The 27027-nt window shown below is 35.0% G+C and overlaps 1 protein-coding gene across 1 annotated transcript in view; it reads right to left on the bottom strand.

Annotated features, from left to right (window-relative positions):
- Positions 1 to 27027, bottom strand: part of cdh12b (cadherin 12b) — a 320630-nt gene that overhangs the window by 173377 nt on the left and 120226 nt on the right. The window contains exon 2 of the mRNA XM_087276886.1: positions 6025 to 6456. Coding sequence (XP_087133012.1) covers positions 6025 to 6258 — 234 coding nt within the window. The 5' untranslated portion in view covers positions 6259 to 6456. The remainder of the gene's footprint in view (positions 1 to 6024; positions 6457 to 27027) is intronic.

Raw genomic sequence — 27027 nt, 5'->3', positions numbered from 1 at the left:
ACAACACACAGTCCCAAGTGCACTTTATGCCTGACTAAGAAGCCTACAGAAATGCAAGCATTGTTCTTTCCGCTCCTTTTTTTTTTCATTTTGTTTATTCCTTTGACACCATGGCACACAACTGATCCCCCCACACTCTTTCTCTCTGTCACACAGCAGTAAACAAACGTTAGGAGAGTCTTGCATTTATTAATCCAAAATAGACAAAGCCAGTCCCTGGTTCGAGGAAAAAAAGAAAAGAAAAGAAAACAAAGAAAAGCTTCCTTGGATTTCCTCTTACCTCTAAACCCCAGCCCTGATCTGTTATGGTCTTGTAACTCGTTGAATGTGAATTGCGACATTACCGTGTTTATTTATTTAGCATTATGCTAATCAGTTTTGCTGGTATTTTGCCTCATTGTCCTGATTAAGACGTCTTACGCAAACCACTCTGAAAAGTATGCAAAGCAGACGCTGCCAAATGTGGGAAAAGAATTCATCTGTGCCTCAAGTCATGCTTGCTGATGTGTTGTGGCCTTGAGCATTCATTTTCCTTTGTTTTTGTCAGGTAAATTCACATTTGCTTGGCAGATAATGAAACAGCTATTGTAGAAAGTGAGGAAAATCTGGTTCTCGGAAACCTGACGGTAATTTAAAATAAAAAACGTTAAGCAAATGCTAAATATAATATGTCATTTCCTTCCACCTGCAGTGACATATAGGAAGTATCAGGTGATTTGTTCCATTAAAACTGGGTAAAGCGTGAAGGGCAGAAGTTCATACTTCATTAGAGGGAAAATCCTCTTTAAATGTTAGATAAAGTGAGGTGTTCGGATCATGCCTGGCTCAGCAGGGGGGCCAAGCCATCTGTTTTAAGATGAATTTGGCACAAAAACGGAGCCCTAATCACTACTAAGAAGGAACTTCACTCTGAGAGATTTGTTTAGTCTCTTCCTCTCCACATGTCTGCATGTTTTTGTAAAAAAAGAGAGAGAGAGAGAGAGAGAGAATGATGGTGACAGTGACATGGAGGCAAGCCCCACCAGCCATGAATCCTCACTAATGTGAAAAAATATTCATACTGAAATGTCTCATTTTACTTGATAAGTGTGTGGAAAGATCAGGTCGGGTTATGATCCGCTAAAGGCGATATTCTTTGGAAGGCTACGCCACTTTTTTTGCATGAAAATTAGATTCCAGCTTGGTGTTGTGTTGTTATGACCGCATGTTTAGAAACGCGCTGCTGAAAATGAATGTTTTGTGATTAAAGATCACTGTCAGTGCGTACATGTCTTCCCCAAAAATCTGTGCATCATGCTAAAAGCCAATTTTCACCTCATGACAGATTCTTGTACATGCAATATAATAGGAAGAATTGCATTATTTGACCTGTCAGCTGCATCATTATTAGAATTTATGGCAACGTGGTCCTGTCTGTGTTGTCCTGTGGGTGGATTTCTGCTTTATTTAGCATATATGCATACAAAATTACTTTATAAGAGCAATATTTAGTTTTTCTGGAGGACTTAGTTAACATTATTAATTAATTAACAGTTTCTTTACAATTACACTGTAACCACGGGGAGTGACACAAACAACTGAGGTTTGGATCTAAATGCAGGTTTAATCAGTAGTCAGGCAAGCAAAGGTCAATTCAGGTGCAAACAGATATATGCAGACAATCCAGAATCGTAGTCGAACAACAGGCAAGGAGGTCAGAAGGCAGGCAGCAAACAAGGACAAAAGGATAAGCTAGGCTAAGGTCTAAACACGGAGAAACAAGACAAGGGAAACCACGTTTTAGTGTTACTATAACAGTAAACAAGACTGCAAAGTGAATGAGTGAGTGTGTAGCTTAAATAGTGTGTGCAATCAGTCTCTGACAATCCTCAGGTGGTGTGAGTGTAATCAGTCTAGATGAGGAAGCATGTGTGAGTGTGAGCGGAGTGCATGTATGAAAATGTAGTCCAGAAATGGCGGATTTGTAGTCCATGGATATTGAGAGTGAAATCCAGCGATCTTATGAAAGACGATCGCTGGTAATTGTGACATACACAATACAAAATGAGACATTGATCTTTGCATTGACAGTTTTTGATGTTAAACAAATGTATACAATATACAGTCTTGGTATATAACTAATATGTGTTATATACAGTTTATGTATTTCATAGACAGTTTAACCAAGAAAAAAATTGTATAAGAAGTAATATTATATATTACATTTTGTTACGATTATCAGCTGGAGTGCCCATTAAACTCATTACAGAGCACTCCAGCTTATCTGTATGCTATTGGTTATTTACATGTACTACAGTTGCCATCAGTCATTGTAGCACTCAACACTCACTACAGCTGTAAACAATCTGTACTGACACACACGCACAGCTGCATATCAATTACACTTATTATACTCTCTATTTAAACGCCATTCTCACGCATACCTATTGATGAGTCTTGTTATTGTTTATTTGCATTTCAAAGCGTATACCTGTGTTATCCTGGCTGTGTTTTAATCCCTGGGCTGTTTACCTTGTTTTCGACCATTTTCTGCCTGCCCTGACCATTGCCTGTTCTCTGGATTAGTCTTTGGAGTCTCCTTTCTCTGTTGTTCATTTTTGCTCCTGTTTACCCTTGCCTGTACGACCATCCCGATTTTATATTGAAGCTGCATTTGGAACAATCTCTATTGTCAGCACATCCTGTCATAACACATATGATTATTATACAATAAACCCTCACTGGCCACTTTTTTAGGTACACCTCACAAACTGCTTGTTAACGCAAACTTCTAATCAACCAATCACATGGCAGCAACTCAATGCATTTAGGCATGTAGACATAGTGAAGACGATCTGCTGCAGTTCAAACCGATATTCAGAATGAGGAAGAAAAGTAATTTAAGGGACTTGGCATGATTGTTGGTGTCAGACAGGTCGGTTTAAGTATTTCAGAAACTGCTGATCTATTGAGATTTTCCTGTACAACCATCTCTAGGGTTTACAGAGAATGGTCAGAAAAAGAGAAAATATCTGGTGAGCGGCAGTTCTGTGGGTACAAATGCCTTGTTGATGCCAGAGGTCAGAGGAGAATGGCCAGACTGGTTCCAGCTGATAGAAAGGCAAAAGTAACACAAATAACTACTCGCTACAACCAAGGTATGCAGAAGAGCATCTCTGAATGCACAACACGTCCAACCTTGAGGTGGATGGGCTACAGCAGCAGAAGACCACTCCGGGTGCCACTGCTGTCAGATAAGAACAGGAAACTGAGGCTACAATTCACACATACTCACCAAAAATAGACATTAGAAGGTTGAAAAAAAAAACGTTGTCTGGTCTGGTGAGTCTCGATTTCTGCAGGGACATTCCGATAATAAGGTAAAATTTGGCATCAACAACATAAAAGCATGGATTCATCCTGACTTATTTTCCTGTGGATATTTTCTTTGCACACTTTGGGCATATTAGTACCAATTAAGCATCATGTCAACGCCACAGCCTACATAAGAATTGTTCCTGACCATGTACATCCCTTTATGACTACAGTGTACCCATCTTCTAATGGCTGCTTACAGCAGGATAACGTGCCATGTCAAAGTGTGAATCATCTCAGACTGGTTTCTTGAACATGACAATGAGTTCACTGTACTCAAATGGCCTCCACAGTCCCCACATCTCAATCCAATAGAGCACCTCTGGGATGTGGTGGAATGGGAGATTCCAATCATGGATGTGCAGCTGACAAATCTGCAGCAACCGCATGATACTATCATGCCAATATGGACCAAAACCTCTGTGGAATATTTCCAGTATCTTGTTGAATCTATGCCACAAAAGGTTAAGGCAGGAGGGGTCCAACCCAGTACTATTAAGGTGTACCTAATAAAGTGGCCGGTGAGTGTATATACTTTTTTTTTCTTGGGTAAACTGTATATACTATACATAAAAATACTAATTTGTTGTAACAGAGATCAAGGTCCCAAAATGCAATATGAAGGTGTAAATAAAAAAATAAAAAAACTCCTTATGTACCTCAAGCGACAGACAACTGTTAATGAAAGTTTTTTTGCAATGTGGCACATGAAAGCAGCTAAACTACCTAATTTAAATTATATTTGCTTTGACAATTATACAAATGAATAAATAAATAAAAATGAAATCAATGAAACACAATTTATTGTTTTAAGACAAGTGTAAACTTAAATTACTGTATATTACAAACTAATATGTTTACAAATTTATAGCACATGTTTTATGTTTAAAATATAATGAAAGTTCAGGTCAGAATACAGTAAGAGTGATTTCTATCTAGCTGGTTTCATATCTATCAAGTGTTTTTAATTTGTCTTTTTAACAAGCAATGTTAAGAAACTGAGCCACGGAGTTCCTTTTAATTCCGAATGGAATATGTTAATTAATTTAGACCAACGAATATAAAGAGTGGGTTTGGATTCAATTAAAAGCAGACAGATCCCATGGCAAAGGGGACTAACTTTGGCTCAGCACAGTATGACTTCTGAAAGCTGTTATGCTTATTATCCACTATTGAATGTGAAAGGCACACTCTTAAAACTATGTGGAGTACTTTTAACAGCCTTGGAACCTTTTCAGGAACTGGTTTGGTCAAGGCTGTACAGTGTGAGGAAACAATGTTTTGTGTGATTAATGAATGCACAAAAGTAGCATGTGTGTCATACAGTTATGCATAATTCTGTTTACAAAATAATTAATAACAAAATACAATTCAGATTCCAAATTTCATTGTATGATACACCAACATAAATGCTATGTAGATTAGCATGACATTATAAATATACATTATTGTTTATTATGTATACAGTTGAAGTCAGAATTATTAGCCTCCCTGAATTATTCGCCCCCTTGTATATTTTTTCCCCCAATTTCTGTTTAACGGTGATAAGATTTTTTTAACACATTTCTAAACATAATAGTTTTAATAACTCATTTCTAACTGATTTATTTTATCTTTGCCTTGATGACAGTAAAAAAATATTTGACTAGATATTTTCCAAGACACTTCTATACAGCCTAAAGTGACATTTAAAGGCTTAACTAGGTTAATTAGGTGAACTAGGCAGGTTTGGGTAATTAGGCAAGTTATTGTATAATAATGGTTTGTTCTGTAAGCTATCGAAAAAAAAAATGTCTAAAGGGGCTAATAATTTTGTCCTTAAAATGGTTTTAAAAAAATTTATAACTGTTTTTATTCTAGTCGAAATAAAACAAATAAGACTTTCTCCAGAAGATATATATATATCAGACATACTGTAAAAATTTCCTTACTCTGTTAAACATAATTTAGGAAATAAAAAAAAGAGTAAGAAATTAAAAGGGGGGCTAATAATTCTGACTTCAACTGTAAATTATCCAGAAAGAACACTGATAAACTGTATGTTGCCACAGTTATTGTCATGTTTTTTTATTTCTATCTATTTCATTTATTACATAGCATGTGCTCACAAACACCTGTTTTGTTTTTAAAAAATAGGAAAAATACTGTATGTAAAAAAAAAAAAAACAGGACTTTTTTTAAAAAATTTTTGTGGATACACATAAATAATAATCATTGATATGTTATCTCAATAAATACCATAAAATATTGAAGGGTTTTTGAGCATGAACTAATTTAGGTCTAGCCACAGCATCTTAATTGGATTCAGATCAGGACTTTGACTAGGTCAGGTCAAAGCCTTAATATTTTACACCACTGTATATAAACTATTAATAGATAGAATTTATTTAACAATTGTACTATATTGTGATATAAATGTATCATTATAAGGATATGACATGCTCATATTGTGATATGAAATTTTTGTGATCTCACCCAGCCCTAAATAAATAATGATTTTGTGGCCGAGTATGATGAACTTGGAATTTGAACTTGGAATTTGTGCTCTCCAAGTGTTATCCAAGTGCACACACACAGCAGTGAACACACACAGGCATCATCAACAAACACCTGGACAATTAGCCCACAGCTGATTCCCTTTTGCAAATATGTTTAATAATATATTCTTACCTTTCCAACATACTGCGGGTCGGAGCCCATGTACTCCTCCAGCACAAAGAACTGGTTCCACACCCAGCCCCTCTTGACCCTCTGGAATCCTCTGGAACCTCCATTCCTCCCTGCCGCAGATGGCCCCGTTGGGCTGTGGGGCCACTCTTGGCCTGGCCTGCTCTGGAAGGGAGCGCAGGAGCTCTGCTCAAAGAGGAAGCACAGGAACAGCAGCAGGCAGTTCCTCCTCAGCATTGGGCGATCTGTTACGGTCTGTTCCCACGTCAAGGTCCAGAGAATAAAGGGGAGGTGAGAGACAAGAGATCCAGGGCTCCGATGCTCACAAGCTGGAGCGCGAATCCAGAAGAGACCGAGGGAGGTTTGGGGTCTGGCGCTTTTCCACTCCACTCGCTGGAGATACGAAGCAAGTCAGCCGGGTAGTAGATTCATCACCTGCCAATAAACAAAGAAATAAATAAATAAAAATAGATATACAGCTGAAGTCAGAAATATTAGCCCCCCCTGATTTTTTTTTCTTTTTCAAATATTTCCCAAATGATGTTTAACAGAGCAAGGATTTTTTTCCACAGTATTTCCTTTAATATTTTTCTTCTGGAGAAAGTCTTATTGGTCTTATTTTGGCAGGAATAAAAGCAGTTTTAATTATAATTTATTTTATTTTATTTTATTTTTTATCTGTGCACAAATAAAGCATGAAACAAGGGAAAGTGGCAACATACAAAAACTATTTGACCTACAAAATGACTTTCAAATCTTCAGAAATCAAACAACACTAATAGTCTTCATGGTGTTTTAGAAAAAAAAAATAAAAAAAAAGACTGGATCACACATTTTATCAAACTTCTTAGAGTTCCCAGAAGTGGTATATCTTAATTGTTTCCAAATGTAAAGTGAAGGTGAGTCCAAGAAGCCAGTAAGAAAAAAAGAGACCAAACATACTTTCTTCCAGAAACAAAGGATAACTTTTTTAGCTCTGATCATGACATACTGAACAGGTATCTGTACATTTCAGTTGAGAGTCTCCAGAAAATCTGACCAGCTAAAAATTGCAATCATTGGGTCAGGGAGTAAAATACAATCGTAAACCTTAGCGAAGAACTGAATTATTTCTAACCAAAAAATCTGAATTTGAACACAGGACCAAAAAAGTTGTGCTGAGGTACCCTCAGCAGCTTTACACTTGTTGCATGTGGGGGAAACTGAGGGATATAATGTACTAAGCTTTGTTTTAGAATAGTGAAGTCTGTGTAATGCTTTGCACTGAATAAGGTTGTGTTTAGAGTTTATAGAACATGAATAAACAGATAAAAGGCATTGATCCCAACAGTCTCAGTGATTAAAATCCCTAGGTCTTCTTCCCAAGCGACTTAAAAAAAAGAAGATAAGAAAAATCTGTTTTGATTTTTAAATTTAATTTTGAAAAACCATTTTAAGGTCAGTATTTTAAGCCCTCTTAAGTAATTTTGTTTTTCGATTGTCTACAGAACAAACCATCATTAATGCCTAATTATCCTAACTTCCCCAAATAACTTAATCAAACCTTTGAATGTTACTTTAAGCTGAATACTAGTATCTTGAAAAATGTTGAGTTAAATATTATGTAGTGTCATCATGGCAAAGATAAAATAAATCAGATATTAGAAATTAGTTTATAAAACAATTATGTTTAGAAATGTGTTGGAAAAAAATATCCTCTCTATTAAACAGAAATTGGGGGAATATTTACAGGAGGGCTAATAATTCTTCAACTATATGCCTTATTTTGGTGTACAGCAAATTAAATTTTTTTTTTTTTTTTTAGATGTAGAGTGGCTACAATAAATATTTTGTGGAAAATGGAGTCCTCCTGTGATATCAGTGACCCTGTTTTGACCCCTGTTTGGAGTGGTTCGTTGAAAGCATAAGAGCATAAATCCTTAATACACCCTCTAAAATGCTCTAGTGCTGCTGTGGAAATCTGCTTTCTATAAATACCGTGAGAAAATTCACCCATGTCCGTTTTTACAGAGATGTGGAATTGCATAGTTTATTGCTGTCAGAGTGAAAATGAATGCAGGCCTCAAATTCTTTGTGTTTGTATTGAAGTATTTGTGTGCAAACAGTATTGATGGTTTAAAGCTGAATATAATCAGACAGACATACACATAAATAGATTAATATTAATGATATGGTAATATTAGTTCAAAGTAATACATTAATGTTGTCTTTCTGTTAGTGCCCATCAAAATTAGTAAATAATTAATATATTTTCCAAAACTGGATTTTAAAGTGGTTTAACCAATGCTACATGCATTATTTTAAAACAGCAATATTGTAAAATAGCATTGTAATGAATATGATTATGATAAAAATGAGTATTAATGATTAAGCTCTACTGATTGCTTAGCACAAAATCAATGGTTTGGGTTAATTTATTAATGGATGACGTAACATGAATAAAATAAAATAAAATAAAATAAAATAAAATAAAATAAAATAAAATAAAATAAATAAAATAAAATAAAATAAAATAAAATAAAATAAAATAAAATAAAATAAAATTAAATTAAATAAAATTAAATTAAATTAAACAAACTAAAAAATAACTATTTAAATTAAATTAAACAAATTAAAGTAAAATATTTTTTAAATAAAACAAACTAAATTAAATTAAATTAAATTAAACTAATGAAAATAAAAAGTGAATTAAACAATTTAACTAAAATAAAACAAAATTTGGTAAAAATAAAAAAAATTAAATTACATTAAATTAAAGAAACTAAAGTCAAATGTAAAATTAAATTGAACAAAATAAAACATACTAAAAATAAATTATTTAATTCCAATAAAAAAACTAAAATAAATTAATTAAAATTATATTAATAAAAAAAACTAAAATTAAATTAAATTAAATTAAATTAAATTAAATTAAATTAAATTAAATTAAATTAAATTAAATTAAATTAAATACAAGTCCATCACGGGATATTATTTAGATATAACTATACATATATAGTACAGTTAAGCTTTATATTACACTTTAAATATTAAATTTAAATGTTAAATTTAGTAGTAGTAACAATAAAGCAGTGCTGGCAATATTTGTTAGCATGACAGTGTATTTTAGATCTTTTATCACTGCTATTATTTTGTGCATTCGTAGCATGTCCAGCAAATCAATAATTGAAGTAAATAAGCACAAACAGGCAGACTTGATGGTCAAAGCCATTTCTGTGAGACACAAGAGAGATTGAATCTGAACCGAGATATTTGCTTTGTTATGGACACGCCGGGTTTTATCTGTCTGATGTTTTCAGATGAAGTCCAATATGATATTGTGATGCATGGAATTGTGACACAATGATCATATCTAAAGGTGGTTTATTTATGATAACCCAGTCCTAAACAAGTTTTATTTATAAGTGATCAAATGGTAACTAAGACATATTTTTATTATATATCATGAACTTTTGACTCTATGAAGCATACCTAGAAACTTAAAACGTTGAAGAAAACATCAGCCTTACTTACTTAAATATAGGTGTATTTTGGACGTTTATTTGATGACTATTCTGTCACTTTCACACCCGCACACGCTTGTCACCGTATTCGGTTCGATGGTAAAGTGAAGCGAACATTTATCAGCGAATAATTATCACATCATATCATGTTAAGAATAACCTCTGACACTTTGTTAGCAAAAAGCAATTGCATTAAAGTCAACAGCAATTTCACATAGAAGCTGTCACCGGGGAAGCAGCTTGCAATTATTACTTGAATCCATCAAGAATTGTAACAAGCTAGTGGTTATCTGAGCATCTCTGGCAGTGAACATGATGTGTCAGGTTCCTAAATTACCATGATTAGATGGTAATTTAATCAATCAATTAGTTGCTTTGAGAAAGGGACAAAGCGTTCCCCTCGTTCGAAAACAAAAACACAGCAAATAAAGCTTTCAGTAAAGATTTGGCTGATGTTAAATCATATCTGAGGTGGTAAATGCGGGAACAGGCACAAAAGCACATAAGAACAATTACTGGTGACGGTCTTGTCTTCAGATATTGATGCCACAGGCAGTGTTTTAGTAGTTTGGGATCAGTTCAGGCAATTTATTGAAGGGAAAGTCCTCTAATTGGGCACTGAAGCACTGCTGACAAAATATCCTTGTAAATTCAGAATGGTAAGTTGAAGTGAAATGTACAGCGGGGTCCAGAAGCTTCAGAACAATACCAATGAAAAACCAGTCTTACATGCATAACTTTTAACAAGGCTTTTTTTTTCTGCTCACTAAGGCTCCATTTGATCAAATTCGGTAAGAATTGTATTATTCATTCTTTTTTCTTCGGCTTAGTCCCTTTATTCGTCTGGGGTCTCCACAGCGGAATGAACCGCCAACTTATCCAGCATATGTGTTTTTTTTTTTTTTTTTTTTTTTTTTTTTTTTTTACAGCGGATGCCTTTCCAGCCTCAACATGCAAACTCTACAAGGAAATACCAACTGATCTAGCCGGGCCTCAAACCAGCAACCTTCCTGCTGTGAGGGCACAGTGCAAACCACTGAGCCACCGTGTCACCCGGAATTGTAATATTGTGGAATATTATTACAGCTAATCTGTTTTAAAATGCAATTTATTCTTGTGAGAAATTTCCAGCAGGGTCAGATATTAATTATTAGTTAATTAGCTATATATCACATATAGCTAACACCGGAAGATAACAATAATTATTTATATTATTTCTTAAATTTCCCAATAATTGTATTTTGTTAAAGTCTACCCCTACCACAACCCTAAACCCAACCATCACAGTAATGTAAAAACAAATCTGGATCTGGAATCTTCTCTGTTGGTATAACAGCCTGATAACAGGCATCTGAGCCTACCAGTAGGTGCAGAAGGCCCCTACAGGCCCATATTTTTCAGCTGATAACCAATGATAACGCTCATTCAATCGAGTGAAAACATTTGAAGTAGGTAAATTTGTTCAAACACTTTAATCATTCAGAATAATATAAACTGTCTTCACTAAATACTAAATGATATGTTAACAAAAAAACAAGGTATGGCAAATCAATAAATCATTATTAATGATAAATAAATAAAAAATATTTTTTTAAAATGTAACCAATAACTACACAGTAAAAAAATCTGTAATTTAGCATAATTGTAAGTTTTCCATAGTTTGTGATTCTTGTTTGTATTTAATATTTCCCCCATTTATTTATGCTTTTGAATCACATTATAAGATTTTGATCTTTTTTCCAACAACTTTTAACCTTGAAAAGTTCTTTTATGAACATTTTTAATAGTTTAAAGTGATAAATTGTCTGCGTTGGTGTTGTATATTCAGGAACAAAAACCTTATAATAAATTTTGAGTACATTTTCTGTTATTTTAGAGTTATTTATTCATTCATTTATTCATAGGAAAGGAAACAGGAGCAGGAAACAGGAGCACCTGGAGGAAACCCACGCGAACACGGGGAGAACATGCAAACTCCACACAGAAACGCCAACTGGCCCAGCCGGGACTCAAGTTATTTATTTATATATTAAGTGTCATACATTATATAATTTTATATAATTAAACTACTAAAACATCAATAAAAGTCACTTTGTTAAACTGTACATTCTATGATTAAAAAATAAAACACAATTAAAAGTATCCAAATCCAGTCAAAAATTCCTTGTTTCTCTGGATCATAATTGTAAATATACTACTTATTGTCATTAAAAGCATTGTGCAAATGCATATAGTTATATTTGTTTTAGCAGTATATATTGAAATTGTGGTGCATTTAAGAATACAGATAAACAATAACTGTATTAACAATTGGTAATTACTGTAAAAGTAATGTTCAATATCGATACCAATAATTGTTAATGAACATTGTTGTCCAATGTTTTCACTCATGGCTTCCATTTTCGGACCCGATTGTACCTATAAAAGATCTTTACTGGGCCTTTGATCTTTGATAACGTCAAGGAATTGAAAGAGAAGCGTAAAAGACCAGCACTCTCACCCAGACGAGGCTGAAGTCTTTCTCTGATGCATAAGCAGACATGAAAGTATATGGAAACTGCATTTAGTTATATAACATGTTTTAGCCCACTGAGCCGTTCCTACACATTGTACTGCATGTCAATAAAGCTTTTTAGGCCTTATTGAGACTCCTGGGATACAAGTTGTGTGTTGTGTGAATATTGTTATGCGCCAAGATGTCGATCATCCAGAACAGATAAAACGAAACACTACATATTGTCCAATTTTCAAAGGACAAATAACTTTATAACTAATATGAATTATCAAAATGGACAAGACATGGTATCTAACTTTCAGGTGAAGATTTTGTATTGTCGACAAAAATACGTGGGTATTTAGATATTTACTTGGAAATTTGCTGATTTTATTGTCTCTGAGATAAGTATTCGCTGAGGTTGATGGATTTTTTTGATTTCCGGTTTCCCCCACAGTCCAAAGACATGCGGTATAGGTGAATTAGGTAAGCTAAATTGTCCATAGTGTATGTATGTGAATGACTGTGTATGGATGTTTCCCAGTGATGGGTTGCAGCTGGCATGGCATCCACTGCGTAAAACATGTGCTGGATAAGTTGGCGATTCATTCCACTGTGGTGAACCCAGATTAATAAAGCAACTAAGCCATAAGGAAATGAATGAATGAATGAATGAATTTATATATTTAGCTTTTATTTCTGATTAACTGTGCAACCCTAATGACCATGTATTGTATGTACTATAGACAATCCAACATCCTTACTTTAAAATTAGATTCTATGTCTCATCTCATTTTTAATAAAAATCCATGTATTTCTAAGCTGTGTGTCCTCTGGAAATTTGTGAAATAATATATTTGGTGTTTTGACTGCTAGACGATCGACATCCCAGCACACCATAATGAGTTTAAGTGGACTTCCAATTTCCTCTAATTGGGCACTCAAGCACTGCTGACAAAAAACCTTGTAAAATCAGAATGCTAAGTTGAAATGAAATGTACAATGAGGTCTAAAAGCAAAAGAATACCAATGAACAACATTTTTTACTTACATAATTTTTAGAAAAATCGATTCTGCTCACCAAGGCTCAATTTACTTCCTAACAAATGGAGCAAAAACCATATTTAATACTATTATAATGTAACCCTCTGTCGTCTGACGGTGTTTGGGGGACGGGAGAAGTCCTCATGTGCCCTGACATTTTTGCTTTTTTCATATGCTTATAAACCAACATAGGTTCATTCTGAAACCGTAGCTCTATATACATTTCTGGTGATCACGAATTATGTAGCCAGAAATACATGTGGCAGCATTTCCTTTTTAAAACGAATGCTACAAGGTGGTATGACACGGTTCCTTTACGCGCTTACCAGCTGACTGCTTATCTCCGTATGGTCGACTTTCCCACTGTTAACAGTTTTTCAGGTATAGCTCGCCATGTACATTGGCAAACTTAAGACACAGAGAGGAGGTCACCGTGATGATGGGGTTCGAGTACGGTAAAGAACGGTTCCAGAAAGCAGGTAAGACAAAAACTGATGCCAAAAAATTAACACTAGAATCGCCATGGGATCAATTTTACCTATCAATGTTATTCAAATGTACATAACAGACCTTCATTTAAACAATCAAGCCTCCTAGTCATTGACTTTTACTAAAATTTTCTTATTTGCAATTCCTAGATATTAAAAATTGTTTAATTAATAAAAGAATAAAAAGTGGGACGTTCATACCTAAAAGATCCAGCGTGGGTTAAATTGACCTACTATAAAAGAAATGCTTGGTTTTATGCACTGCTTATGTTTGAAATTACTCATCAATAACTTTTAATTTTACTAACTGAATTAGTGGCTATATTAAATGAATAAACTCACAATGACTAAAAGAAGGCGAATTCTAGAGCTATTAAAAACACAAAATGCAATGACTGATGGAGAGTCTGGAGAAATAAGTTATGCATCAGAGTGTGATGGATCAAATTTAGATATTTAAACCTATTAAATATTTAAAAATACTCATAACCTACTCCTAAAATAATCTTGTTATCCTGAAATAATTATTTCATGAGTCTAAACACTTTTTGTTAACAGTGGCAAAAAAACAATACAATATATATTGATACAATAGCGTGTTTGTTTGTTAGTTTTTTTCAGCAATTTTCTAAACAAAATTTGTCCTGGGTAAAATTTACCCACACTGGCAATTTTAGGTGTACAGCGACCTCTGGCAGCTCTACTGTTAAATAAACAAGTAAATAACAGGGTGAGAATGTGGTAAAATCTAAAATGTGGTGAAAATCAAGCAAGGGCTTTTCTTTTTCTGGATTGCTTTCGAAAACACTGTCGGTTTGGGTTTAGGGAAGTGGGTTGGCGAGTCAATCTGTGCTTTTGAAAACACTTTAGGCTGGGTTTGGGGAGGAAGGAGGGTGGATCAGTCAATCTGTCAGTAAGTTGATCATTCAGTAAGTCAGTCAGTCGACAGTGGCCTTTGGTGGATTTATGTGAGAGGGCACTCGCAAGAGAAATATGAGATCTCAAAAAGCGTGCACAGCAGCCTCAGGTGGAATTGCGAAAACAAAAAAATCTGCAATAAAAGTAGCTCGTTGGACATGTTTGGCGCTCTCCAGAAATGTATATATATAGGGATACGTTTTAGAATGAGCCTGGGTTGCTATAAATACAGTCTAATACCACTGTAAACATTTGAAACCGGGCTACATTAATACGTTAATTATTATTAATTAGTATTAATCCATTTATGTAGAATATTGTGTTTGAGAAAGAAACTTTAGGCATGGATAGTGAAAAATAATATATATATTTTTTTAAGTCACTGAAATATCTATTATGTTAAAGCAGGGGTTTTCAAAGTGTGAGGTGTGCCTCCCCTGGGGGGTGCCAGAGCATGTCAGGGGAGGCGCAGGAAAAAATATTATATAATAAAAATATAATTATTAAGTTAAATTATTATATGTATTTTTTATTATTTCAACGTTTTAATTAAACAAAGCTAAAAAAAATAATACGTCAAAAATAAGAAAACCTTTTTTACCCAGAAGGCCATAGCTGTGAATTCGCTTCTGTTTGGTAAGCCCGCAAATACAGATATATGCCTGCTAATCATGCTGCTAATACAATGGATCAGTTTCTGAGACCCCCCGATTCAAAGCCTTCAAGTTCAGGGCTTAAACCCAAAGGACAACGATGTGATGATCAGTATTTGAGTTTAGGATTTACGTGGACAGGACCAGCTGATGAACCACAACCTTTATGTGTGGTTTGTCAAGATATTTTGGCTAATGACAGCATGAGACCCGCTAAACTTCGGCAACACCTTGAAACCAAGCATGATGAGGTAGCAGGAAAACCTCCAGAATTCAGACCTCCTTCAAACCTCCGTGCAGAACGTCAGCCAGCAGCCTATCAATGCAACTGCTGCGGTAAAGAATGCCTCTCCCGTATTGGTCTCTTCAGCCACCGACGACGCTGTCTCAGACAATCAGTCATGCCTCAAGAGTTAGGATAAATCATCCATGGTCAACACTGACCCGACGGAGGCCTACTACTAATAACAGCAAGCTGAATAAGCTCAACCTCATCGATTCTTTAAATTCAGATCATGCTTTTGAGCATTTTTCAGTTTAGCTAGCTTTCACACCACCCCGATTGGTCTCGATGCCAGTCCAATAATTCGCCGATACGCCTCAGAGCATCTCTCCTCTCTTGTGTGCTTCATTGGCTCCAGGATTGATCGCTGGCTGTTTGTGTCCAGGTCAATGTGCTTATCAGTTTGCCAGCGCTCAACCCCACCTGCTACCGCACAGTGCTAGTTTGGCAGCGTTCAAGTGCATAGAGTGTAAACAGTTACCCGAATATGCCAAGTTTCTCAGTTCGCTCACAATAGATCTTGAGGCTCTGGCGCACCAGAAGTGGCCGGAGGAGGCCAAAACCTGCCAGACGTGATACTCCTGCAGGGAAAGTGTCAATGGAAAAGTGGTTGACTTCTTATCCCCGGCCATTTTTTCAAAGCCAAATAAAATCAAAGAGACACTTCAGACCGATTCATGGAGCGAGAGATGGCTGGTGAAATTGAACCTGCCTGTTCTAATCAAGAAGAGCTCAATTTAAGGGGAGTTAGTTATGAATTTAAGGGATGGTTATAAAATCTTTAGCAGTATCTCTGGGTTCTCAGCGTGCAGGTTCCAGTTGAGTCACCCCCCAATGAAATGTGTCACTCGAAATTGGGCTGGATTACATATTTACTAGCTAATGTACTATGCAGTGTGTGTGAGTAAATGAGGAAAGCAAACAGAGAAATGCCTGTTTGTGTCTGATCTTGAAAACGATGCATGACGTTGGAGTAGATTTGGGAATAAGAGACTTCTGAATAATCCTCGTGAAGATTTCTGGTAATGTAAGAAGAAGGAAGATTTGAAGTAAAAAATAAATAAATAAATGAAACCATTCAAATTTACATTATTCAGTTTTTTTCCTTGATATTTGCAAGTGTTAAATAATGTAAATGTTAACATTTATTTTCATTGCTTTAGGTAATTAACATACAAGGCATAATATTAATGTATAAATAGTGTATAAATGAATTATAATGATGTAATGAATAATAATAACGGATGGATTACATAATTAATGCAGTTTGTATGAGTAAATGAGAAAAGCAAACAGAGAAATGTGTGTATGTGTCTTATCTTGAAAGCAATGCATGATGTTGGAGAAGATTTGGGAATAAGAAATTTTTGAAAAATCCTTGTGAATATTTCTGGTAATGTATTAAAATATAAAGTAAAGTAAATAAATAAATAAAAAAAACCAAGAATGACAGCATTCAAATCATCATTATTCAGTTTGTTTTCTTGCTATGTATGAGTTAAATAATGTAAATGTTAACATTTAAATGTGCTTTAGGTAATTAACATATAATGCATAATATGAATGTATAAATATTGTATGAATGAATTATAATAATGTAATGAATAATAATAATGCATAAAAATATAAGCTGTAAATATATCAAGAGTACATTATACAATTGCTGGGTTTCACACAATAGATTTTTTGTTGCGACAACATGAAGGAATTAGGTAAACTTACTACAGACTAATGTGGATTGGATGTTTAAAAAGTCTCCCAAAAATACCTGTGTTGTTTCAGCTTAATTTTAACTATGTTACACAAACAAGTGTAATTATTTTTATTTTTTTTTTGAGTGTATGAGAGATTATGAGATATGTCCAGTGTTGTGTTTGTATTTATGATTATTTAGGTAGCACCATTGTTCTGCGAGACACAACATTATGTGTATGTCAACAAATGTAGCGGAATGACAATAAAGCTTGACTTGAATTGACTTGATTTTAGATCTTCTGCATACATTTTATGCATCCACAGGCCCATATAGCCTGGTGAAAGGGGTGTTTTTTTTTTTTTCAAAAGGTGGATCTTTTTGCATCAACTTCATTTTTTTAAATTTAATTATAAAGTTTCAATCCTGCATTCAGTGACTTTTTAAGCACTGTTTTTAGTTGGATTAGCTTGTTGGATGGTAATCATAACAACACTTTGTGATGTATTAAAGGTAATTCATAAAGATTAAGAAAAGAAAATCTATCTATATATATATATATATATATATATATATATATATATATATATATATATATATATATATATATATATATATATATATATATATATATATATATATATATATATATATATAGATATATAGTTTTTATATAAACTTATTACATTTTATATCATCAGGAAAAACATTCAACTTTCATAAATAAATGTGAATAAATTGTCATAATTTGATCATTTGAATATTAAACAATTAAATAATAAAATTAATATCAATAATAATTATAACAATAATTATGATTTTTCTAGCCTCTCTTGTAAAAAAGTACTTTTTGAAAATTCATAGATAACAACAATAGCCTAATTAGTATTAAAATAAACTTTAATATAGTCCACTTTTGGTGCTTCACACTTTTTTATTGGATATTTTTTTCTTTCAAGAGTAAGGTCCTAGATCTAGAATAAAAGTTAAACATGAAAAAAAAATGTCTCTATTTAACAACAATACAGTAGGTCAGTAGTGAAATATGAATTAACTCACGTCAGATTCCGCTAGGTCTAGGTCTTAAAGCCTTATGGGTTATGTTTACAATTTATGATGGCTTAGCTGTCAAACGGCCTGATCTTTCAGTCTTTAGATTAAATTTAATTACATTTTTAATAAATCTTCTATATGAACAATTTTAAATATTTTATGCAACACTGAAAAATTGTAACATTGATAATGTGTTATTATTTTATACTTCATAAATACATAACCATTGGTAAGTTTATACTCGTATATAATTATTGAATCATTTTATTAAATGTATTTTACTTATTGTATCCATATTTGTAGGAACATATGGAAGACAGAAAACACCTAGATGCACAAATACAGATTATCCACAGGTCACCAGAAGTGTTAGTACATCATAGTCCCTGACACACAAGTACCTGTCGCTCTCATATAATTCATTTCAAAACAAGAATATCAACTATAACAGGCAATTTGACTGTGTAGGCGACCGCGTGATGCATCTGTATAGTTTGATTGATTTTAAAACGCACCTTCAATGTTAAAGGCAAGCCCATGCCCTTGATTCTACCACACAGAAAAGCCTTATGTCAACACTTTACAAACCTCTGTCACTTCGGCATAGATTGAGCTGACCTAAAGTCAAACTCATCCCAGCCGTTCGACCCCCGTGAAACACATATCTCTCTTCTGCACGAAAACACTCTGAATTTCACTCCATTACAGAATGGCTTCTGCAGTTCCAGCCCAGTCATTCAGTCAAAATGTGAAGGATTCAAACGGAGCAGATGTTGCATCATATCACTTTTTTCGAAGCAAGTAATGTCAAATTTTTAGCTGCGCAAAATAGCATTCGCTCACCGACTGATCTAACCACACGGAAAAAGGTAGGATTGAAAAAGTGGACTGGCAGAGAGAGCCAAGCTTTCACGCCGCGTTTCAAGAAGTAGATGAATTCCCACACAGCCCCAGACTGCCAGCCTCCATTACGCTTCTCCAATCTCCATAACCTGAATGACTTAAACACATCTGGACATTTAGGCTAATTAAGGCTCCATGATTGATCCTGTTAAGCAATTAAAGGATTGAATTAAACAAAGTTCAAGGAAAAGCAACCCATCAGCAGGAGTTCATTCGATGATTTGCATTTAATTAGCGTTGGTGGGTCCGGGCAAATTACCTAGCCTAAATTTGCCAGTCTGAGAAGGCGTCCTCCAGACTCAAAATATCGATCCGGCGCAATGGTTGTTGTTGTCCTTGGAGATATTCTCAGATTTGTTCAATGCTTATCTTAAATTTAGGAGATTTTTTATTTTTATTTTATTTACTCTAAATTCCAGCAGCCTCTAGATATGCAACTGGGAGATTTCAAAAAACATAGGTTGTATGATGTTATTGACAGGGGGTTCGCAGGTGAAAGTCAGGAGGGTTGGAAAGTTAGGAAAGAAATTGAAGAGCAAGGAGGGGCGGGGGTACATGTGAGAAGGGGGATTGGTAAAATAAGGTGCCAGATCTGATTTCAGAGATGATCCGGATCAGAATCCGGCTTGTTGTGACGCAAATTAAGCCCTGGGTCTGGCAAAGAATGGTGCCATAAAGCAGGTATGACAAAAACAGAAGCCAAAAAATGAAATAAACAAATAAATAACAGGGTGATGATGAGGTAAAATTTCAAAATGTGGTAAAAATCTGTTTTTTTTTTTTCTTTTTCTGGATTGCTTTTCAAAACAGGTGCCAGATCAGATTTCGGAGGAGCCGGATCCAGACCCAGCTTGTTCTGGAACAAATTAAGCCCTGGGTTTAGAAAAGGGGATGGGTGGTGGTATTGGACGTTTGGTCAGTCAGTAAGTCAGTCAGTCAGTCAGTCAGTCATTCAGTCAGTCAGTCAATCAGTCGATAACGTTGGATTTACGCAAGAAGAGCAGGCACAAATGGCATTCGCAAGAAAAATTAAAGCCCTCAAAAAGTGTACACAGCAGCCTCTGGTGCATTTATGAAAACAAAAACTGCAAAATTAACGTAGCTCATGGGGACGTATTTGGCGCTCTCCAGAAATATATATAGGGGTAAATTTTCAGAAAGAGCCTGGGTTGAATAATTTTCCAGCAAATGTTTTTACTGAAATTTTTAACTGATTAAGATGACTTGATAAATACTGTATAAGAAGCACAGTGCAACCTCACTTTCTAATTCTGATGCCAGATAATTTTTTTATGATCTTTAATTTATTACTCTTTCAAAAAACAATCATAAAAAAACGCAGGATAATAACCTATATAAAATAAAATAAAAAAACACTGGACCACAAAGTATTTTTGCATGTTTTTGTGGAAAAAGGCAGAAATAAAGTACGTTATAAAATCAGTAAAAAAAAAATTTTTTACTCTAACATTATGTAAAGATCATGTCTTGTTAATATTTTTATATATTTCCTTTCATAAGCATAATAAAACTTCTGATTAGTGTTATGCATAGCTAAGAATTTAACTGGGTCAATTGTAAAAGGCGATTCCCTAAACATTTGTATTTTTTTGAACACAGATTTTCAAATAGTGGTATCACCGCCAACTAGTATCATATCACAACAAACTAACTGATTTAAAGCATATTTATCTTTTTTCAGTTGTGGAACTTATGCTTTTTGGTTCAGGATCACAAATGGTCAAATCAACCCAATCTTATTCTCCAGTCTTTACTGTATGTAAACACTACAATCAGATTCAAAAATGCAAAAAAGGTGCCCAGAGTTAATGGAGGGAATCAAGACGTTCTCTCTGTTTCAAACAAAGCTACTGAAAGGCTTTAGCAGACTTTAATGAAAGTTTTATTGTGTTTTTGAGCCTTTTTCAAAGCTTTAGTCTCCATTCATTTTTATTGCATGACAATTTTCTTATGCGTTCCTCAGTAAAATAAAGAAGCTTAGAACAAAGGGTGTATAAAAAATGAATTTGAATGTCTCTATTTTTAATTTTAAGCATAGTTACAGCAATATTACAAATTTCAGGCCATGCTTTAATTTTATACAATTCACACTTCTAAACCATTAACTAAGAGGTTTTAACTTAATAAACTACCAATTAACTGCTTATTAATAGTTAGTAAGGTAGTAGTTGGGTTTGAGGAATGATATTATACAAAATAAGATCCTTCACTGTAAAAAAAATCAGTTAATTAAGAGTTTTCATATTCTGTGACACACAAGTGTTTTTGGTTTATTTACGGTTGTGCTCTGTCGCCTTTTGATGTTGAAAATTCAACTCTACAGTTTAATATACTGACTTTTATTGACATTTTAGTAGTTTGATACAATATAATATACTGTAAAAGAAATAATAATTTATAGAGAAATAAGTGTGTGAAATAACAGAAATTGTATTGGTGGTTTATTACAAGGTTTTTGTACAGAAACATACATCACCAACCCAGAAAATATATAACTTTAAACCAGGGGTCTCAAACTCAAATTCGCAGGGGGCCATATCCGTGACTGACAGTTCATAGGAGGGCTGTTTTAACATTCAAGCACAACAAAAAAGTGGAAACCTGATGTAATTGATGCACTCAGACATTCTTCTCCAGAGTATCAAAGCTCCTTCTTGTTGGTTCTTGTTATACATATTAAAGAGTTAGTTTAACCCTCCTGTCGTGTTCACTTCCCGCCCCTTACTTTAGGGTTCCCGGTCAAAAGTGACCAGTGGTTTTAACTGCTATTAAAAGCAATTTTTAAAAGCAATTTTTTAATTTAACATTCTTAAGCTGTGAACAATGTCTCAAAATAGTGTTTAACATGAATTTATTGAACTAGACAGTGACACAAATAGCGATTTGGGATGGTGTGTATGGAGATGTATTCTGTCTGATGGATGAATATAGTCTGGATACCCATTCTACTATATTCTACATTATACTATATATTATAATTCTACACGTCACTGTCAGGCTAATTTAATTAGCACTCGACAGACACCCATTGCTTTCAACTAATTCGGCAGACCTGAAACGCCAGCATCATGCTAGAGATGACTTTATCAAGGTTATGCAGCATTTCCCCATTCACTTACACCCGCAAGATGCTGTTTTAAAGTCCAAACTCATCATCGGGTTTCTTCTCCTCCTCCACCTGTGCTCACGATCAAGACAAGCTGTCATGGCGTGGGTCGTCCGCGTGACGGTGAGGGTCAGTGCTTATTCTGCGCTGACATAATGGGAAATGACTGCTCCCGTGGTTTTCTCGAGAGTCCCGAACGCTCCGCCGCTCGTTTTCCGACGTGCCGCATGCTTGATGAGAGCGCGCTTCATTAGCATGTGTCAAGCCTTGCGTTTGGAGCCCTGACCCGCGTGTTGGCCCCCGATAACATGGAGCCTGGGCCTGACAGCGTTCCCTGAGCGTTCCCCGTTCTCATCACCTTCAATAATCAGCAAACATATGGCTCGCCGAGCTGCCGCCGCCGATTAAGAGGCGGGAGACGAAACTCCCTGGGAAAGTTATTAGTTGTCAGGGCCTGTCGTAAACATGATTAACTGATAAGCAGCTGCAACTGTGGCAAACTGGAGAAAGAAAGATGGAGCTCGTCTGGATGAAGACCTTAATCTAGGATCTGTTTATCCCTCAACGGCGGGTACGCGGGGGTGGTGGTTTTTAATTGTGTCGATGGCACAGGTGTTTGTTTGTGTGTGTGTGGCGAGCGTGTGAGAAGTAATATTTTATTAAGAATGGAACTCGTAGCTGTTTTAATTAAGGTAAATGGATTCCTGGGAATCCTTTGGGGATTTTGGAATGATAGAGTTTCTTGTTTTTCTCCCACTCATGGCGGTGTACTGTAAATCTGGGGGAGCTGCGAAACACGCTCACAGTTAAGATGTCCATGTTAGTTTGTTTTTGCCCTGTTCATTTTAAATAGAAGCAAATTTTATTTATTTATTTATTTATTTATTTATTTATTTATTTATTTATTTATTTATTTATTTATTTATTTATTTATTTATTTATTTATTTATTTATTTATTTATTTAGTATTTATTATTATTATTATTTTTATTAGTAGTAATAGTAGTAATAATATTAATATTAATAGCATTATTATTATTATTATTATTAGTAGTAGTAGTAGTAGTAGTAGTATTGTTATTAGTATTAATATTGTTATTATTATTATTATTATAGTTATTATTATTATTATTATTAATATTATTATTGTTGTTGTTGTTGTTGTTGTTGTTATTAATATTATTTTATAAGGTATTATTACTATTATTATTATTATTATTATTATTATTATTAGTAGTAGTAGTAGTAGTAGTAGTATTAATATTATTATCATCATTATCATTATTATTATTAATATGTATTATTACTATTATTATTTGTAGTAGTATTATTATCATCATCATCATCATTATTAGTATTATTATTATTATTCTGAAACCGGGCTAAGCGGGCTTGTGCCCTGACACAAACCTGATTTCACCAAGTAGGACATGCTCCTAGATTAAAATCTATGTTGATCCTGCAACAACATTCCAATCAGCCAATCAGATTTCAGGGATATGTTTACCGTTAATGTTAATTTTAGGCTTACTGTTTAAAAAAAAAAAAATATATATATATATATATATGTGTGTGTGTGTGTGTGTGTGTGTGTGTGTGTGTGTGTGTGTGTGTGTGTGTGTGTGTGTTATATTAACATATTGAAACATATTAAAGAGAATGTATAAACATATGAAAAGTTACAATATAGGGCTACTTGCAAACCAATAACTAGCGCCTTGAGTTGTATTAAAACAGATTGCTTAACCATTTTTTTTTTTTTTTTTTTTATGACACATACATATTTAGCACTGGCAGAGAGTTACCTTGACTGCATAGGTTTATGTACCTCACTGTCTCTCTCGGTCTCTCTCTCTCTTAGAACAGTGCTGCTGTATGCAATCTAGGTAACCCATTATTTATCAGGTGGGGATTAACTAATGGATAAGGTATTAAGACAGAAACATACAGTCTATGCATATTTCACCATGTGCACTTATCACTCACCATCAGAACAGAGTAAGCAGAGATTTATATGTCAATAAATCACCCCTAGAAACTATATAGCACCAGTAACATTTGCGCCTGAGACCTAATTTACAATGCAAACATGAGGACGAAATACACAATGGCAGTTTTCTGAGACGCCCTCTAAAGAGAGTTTTTTTTTTCCAAATATATTATTCTATTAGTAACCGAGAGCGTGCAAATTACACTTTATAGCCAGCAGTTCACCTATGTGGATTACATTGTTTTCGCATGAACTGCACCCCTGATCACCCTTTGCGAGACCCTGCAAAACACAGCAGTTGTTTATCAGTGCTTTGAAGCAGGACTGCAGGGAGGAGAGAAGACGGGACAGAGACTAGAAGAAGAATGAGGACAAGAAGGGGGTATTTATATAAAGACAGGGTGAGAAAACAAAGATGGAAAGAGCTAATAAAGTGTGTACCGGCCTAATAAATAATCAAGAAAGGGCTCATGAATTTAACAACAGGACACTAAGAAACCAGTGAACCCAGCTGCAGATTCACAAATACTCCAGGAAGTCTTAAAAGCTGCTTCACTTTTGAATTATTAAGATTTTTAATGCTTTTCAAAGTAGTTCCTTCTCAACAAGGCAGCAATTAGTTACAGTAAAAACTATAATATAATTTTAATTTAAAATAACAGTTTTCTCATTCTTTAAATGTAATGTATTCCTGTAAAGGCAACGCTACATTTTCAGGATCATTAGTCCAATTTTCATAGTAAAATGATTCTCTAGAAATCATGCTAATATGCTAATTTGGTGAACCTGAAACTTTATTTATTACTATCAGTGTTCAAAAAAGTTGTGCTACAGTACATACTATTTCAGTGGAAACTTGTTTTAGCTGTTAGTCGCTGGTGACATGGTGGCTCAGTGGTTAGCACTGTTGCCTCACAGGAAGAAGATCACTGGTTGAAGTCCCAGCTGGATCAGTTGGTATTTCTATGTGAAGTTTGCATGTTCTCCCTGTAAAACATATGCTGAATAAGTTGGTGGGTCATTCCACTGTGGTGATATCTGATGAATAAAGGGGCTAAACCGTAGCTCCTAAACATTTCTGGAGATCGCAAAATATGTTGCCAGAGCTACTGTACGTATGGCTGCATTTCATCTTAAAAATGAACGCTATGGGATGTGTGGTATGACACAGCTGCCAGCTACTGTTTTTATTTTGCTCTACCAGCTGGCCACTTGGACAGCATTTCTGCTGTTATCAGTTTGCCCAGTAGCTCACTATGTATGTTTCCAAACTCGAGACGACGAGAGGAGTTGACCACGACAACGGGGTACGAGTCCAGTGAAGAATGGTTCAAGATAGCAGGTAAAACAACAACAAGAAATACCAGGTTGAGAATGTGGTAAGGTCTGAAAATGTGGTAAAAATCAGGTGGTTGTGAGGGCTTTTCTTTTTCTGGATTACTTTTAAAAACATTGGGTTTAGTGAAGGGGGTGATCGGGTCAATCTGCAAATTTTGAAAGCACTGTCGGTTGGGTTTCGGGAAGGGGTGATCGGGTTAATCTGCAACTTTTGAAAACATAGTTGGATGGGTTTAGAAAAGTGGGTGATCGGGTCAATCTGTGATTTTTGAAAACACTGTCGATTGGGCTTAGGGAAGTGGGTGATCAGGTCAATCTGCGACTATTGAAAACACTGTTGGTTGGGTTTAGGGAAGGGGGTGATTGGGTCAGTCGGTGATTTTTGAAAACACTGTAGGTTGGGTTTAGGGAAGGGGTGATCAGGTCAATCTGCGACTATTGAAAACACTGTTGGTTGGGTTTAGGGAAGGGGGTAATTGGGTCAATCGGTGATTTTTGAAAACACTGTTGGTTGGGTTTAAGGAAGGGGTGATCAGGTTAATCTGCAACTATTGAAAACACTGTTGGTTGGGTTTAGGGAAGGGGTAATCGGGTCAATCTGTGATTTTTGAAAACACTGTCGATTGGGTTTAGGGAAGTGGGTGATCAGGTCAATCTGCGACTATTGAAATCACTGTTGGTTGGGTTTAGGGAAGGGGGTGATTGGGTCAGTAGGTGATTTTTGAAAACACTGTTGGTTGGGTTTAGGGAAGTGGGTGATCAGGTCAATCTGCGAATATTGAAAACACTGTTGGTTGGGTTTAGGGAAGGGGTAATCGGGTCAATCTGTGATTTTTGAAAACACTGTTGGTTGGGTTTAGGGAAGGGGTGATCGGGTCAATCTGTGATTTTTGAAAACACTGTTGGTTGGGTTTAGGGAAGGGGTGATCGGGTCAATCTACGACTCTTGAAAACACTGTTGGTTGGGTTTAGGGAAGGGGTGATCGGGTCAATCTGTGACTATTGAAAACACTGTTGGTTGGTTTTAGGGAAGGGGGTAATCGGGTCAAGCTGTGATTTTTGATAACACTGTCGGTTGGGTTTTGGGAAGGGGGTAATCGGGTCAATCGGTGATTTTTGAAAACAATGTCGATTAGGTTTAGGGAAGGGGTGATCGGGTCAATCTGTGATTTTTGAAAACACTGTTGGTTGAGTTTAAGGAAGGGGTTGATCGGGTCAATCTAGGTAAATCGAGAAGGATATAAACGGAGGTTGGAGCAAGCTCCAAGTGGGTGGGCCTTGAGCTCCAAGTGGGCTGTACAAACCTTGAGTTTTTAGTTACTTAATGTCTTTATTTATTTAATGTCGGTTGGTCGTCAATAGTGGATTCACACAATAACAGCAGGCGTGAATGGCACTCGCGAGAGAAATCTGAGATCTCAAAAAGCATACACAGCGGCTTCTGGTGGATTTGTGAAACTAAAACTGCAAAAAATAAAAAATAAAAAATTTAGCTCCTGGGATGTATTTTACACTCCAG

Source organism: Danio rerio, chromosome 12 (genome assembly GCF_052040795.2).
Source record: "Danio rerio strain M-AB ecotype USA chromosome 12, GRCz13ab, whole genome shotgun sequence".
Taxonomy (NCBI): Eukaryota; Metazoa; Chordata; class Actinopteri; order Cypriniformes; family Danionidae; genus Danio; species Danio rerio.
This window is presented reverse-complemented; position numbering and strand designations above follow the sequence as displayed.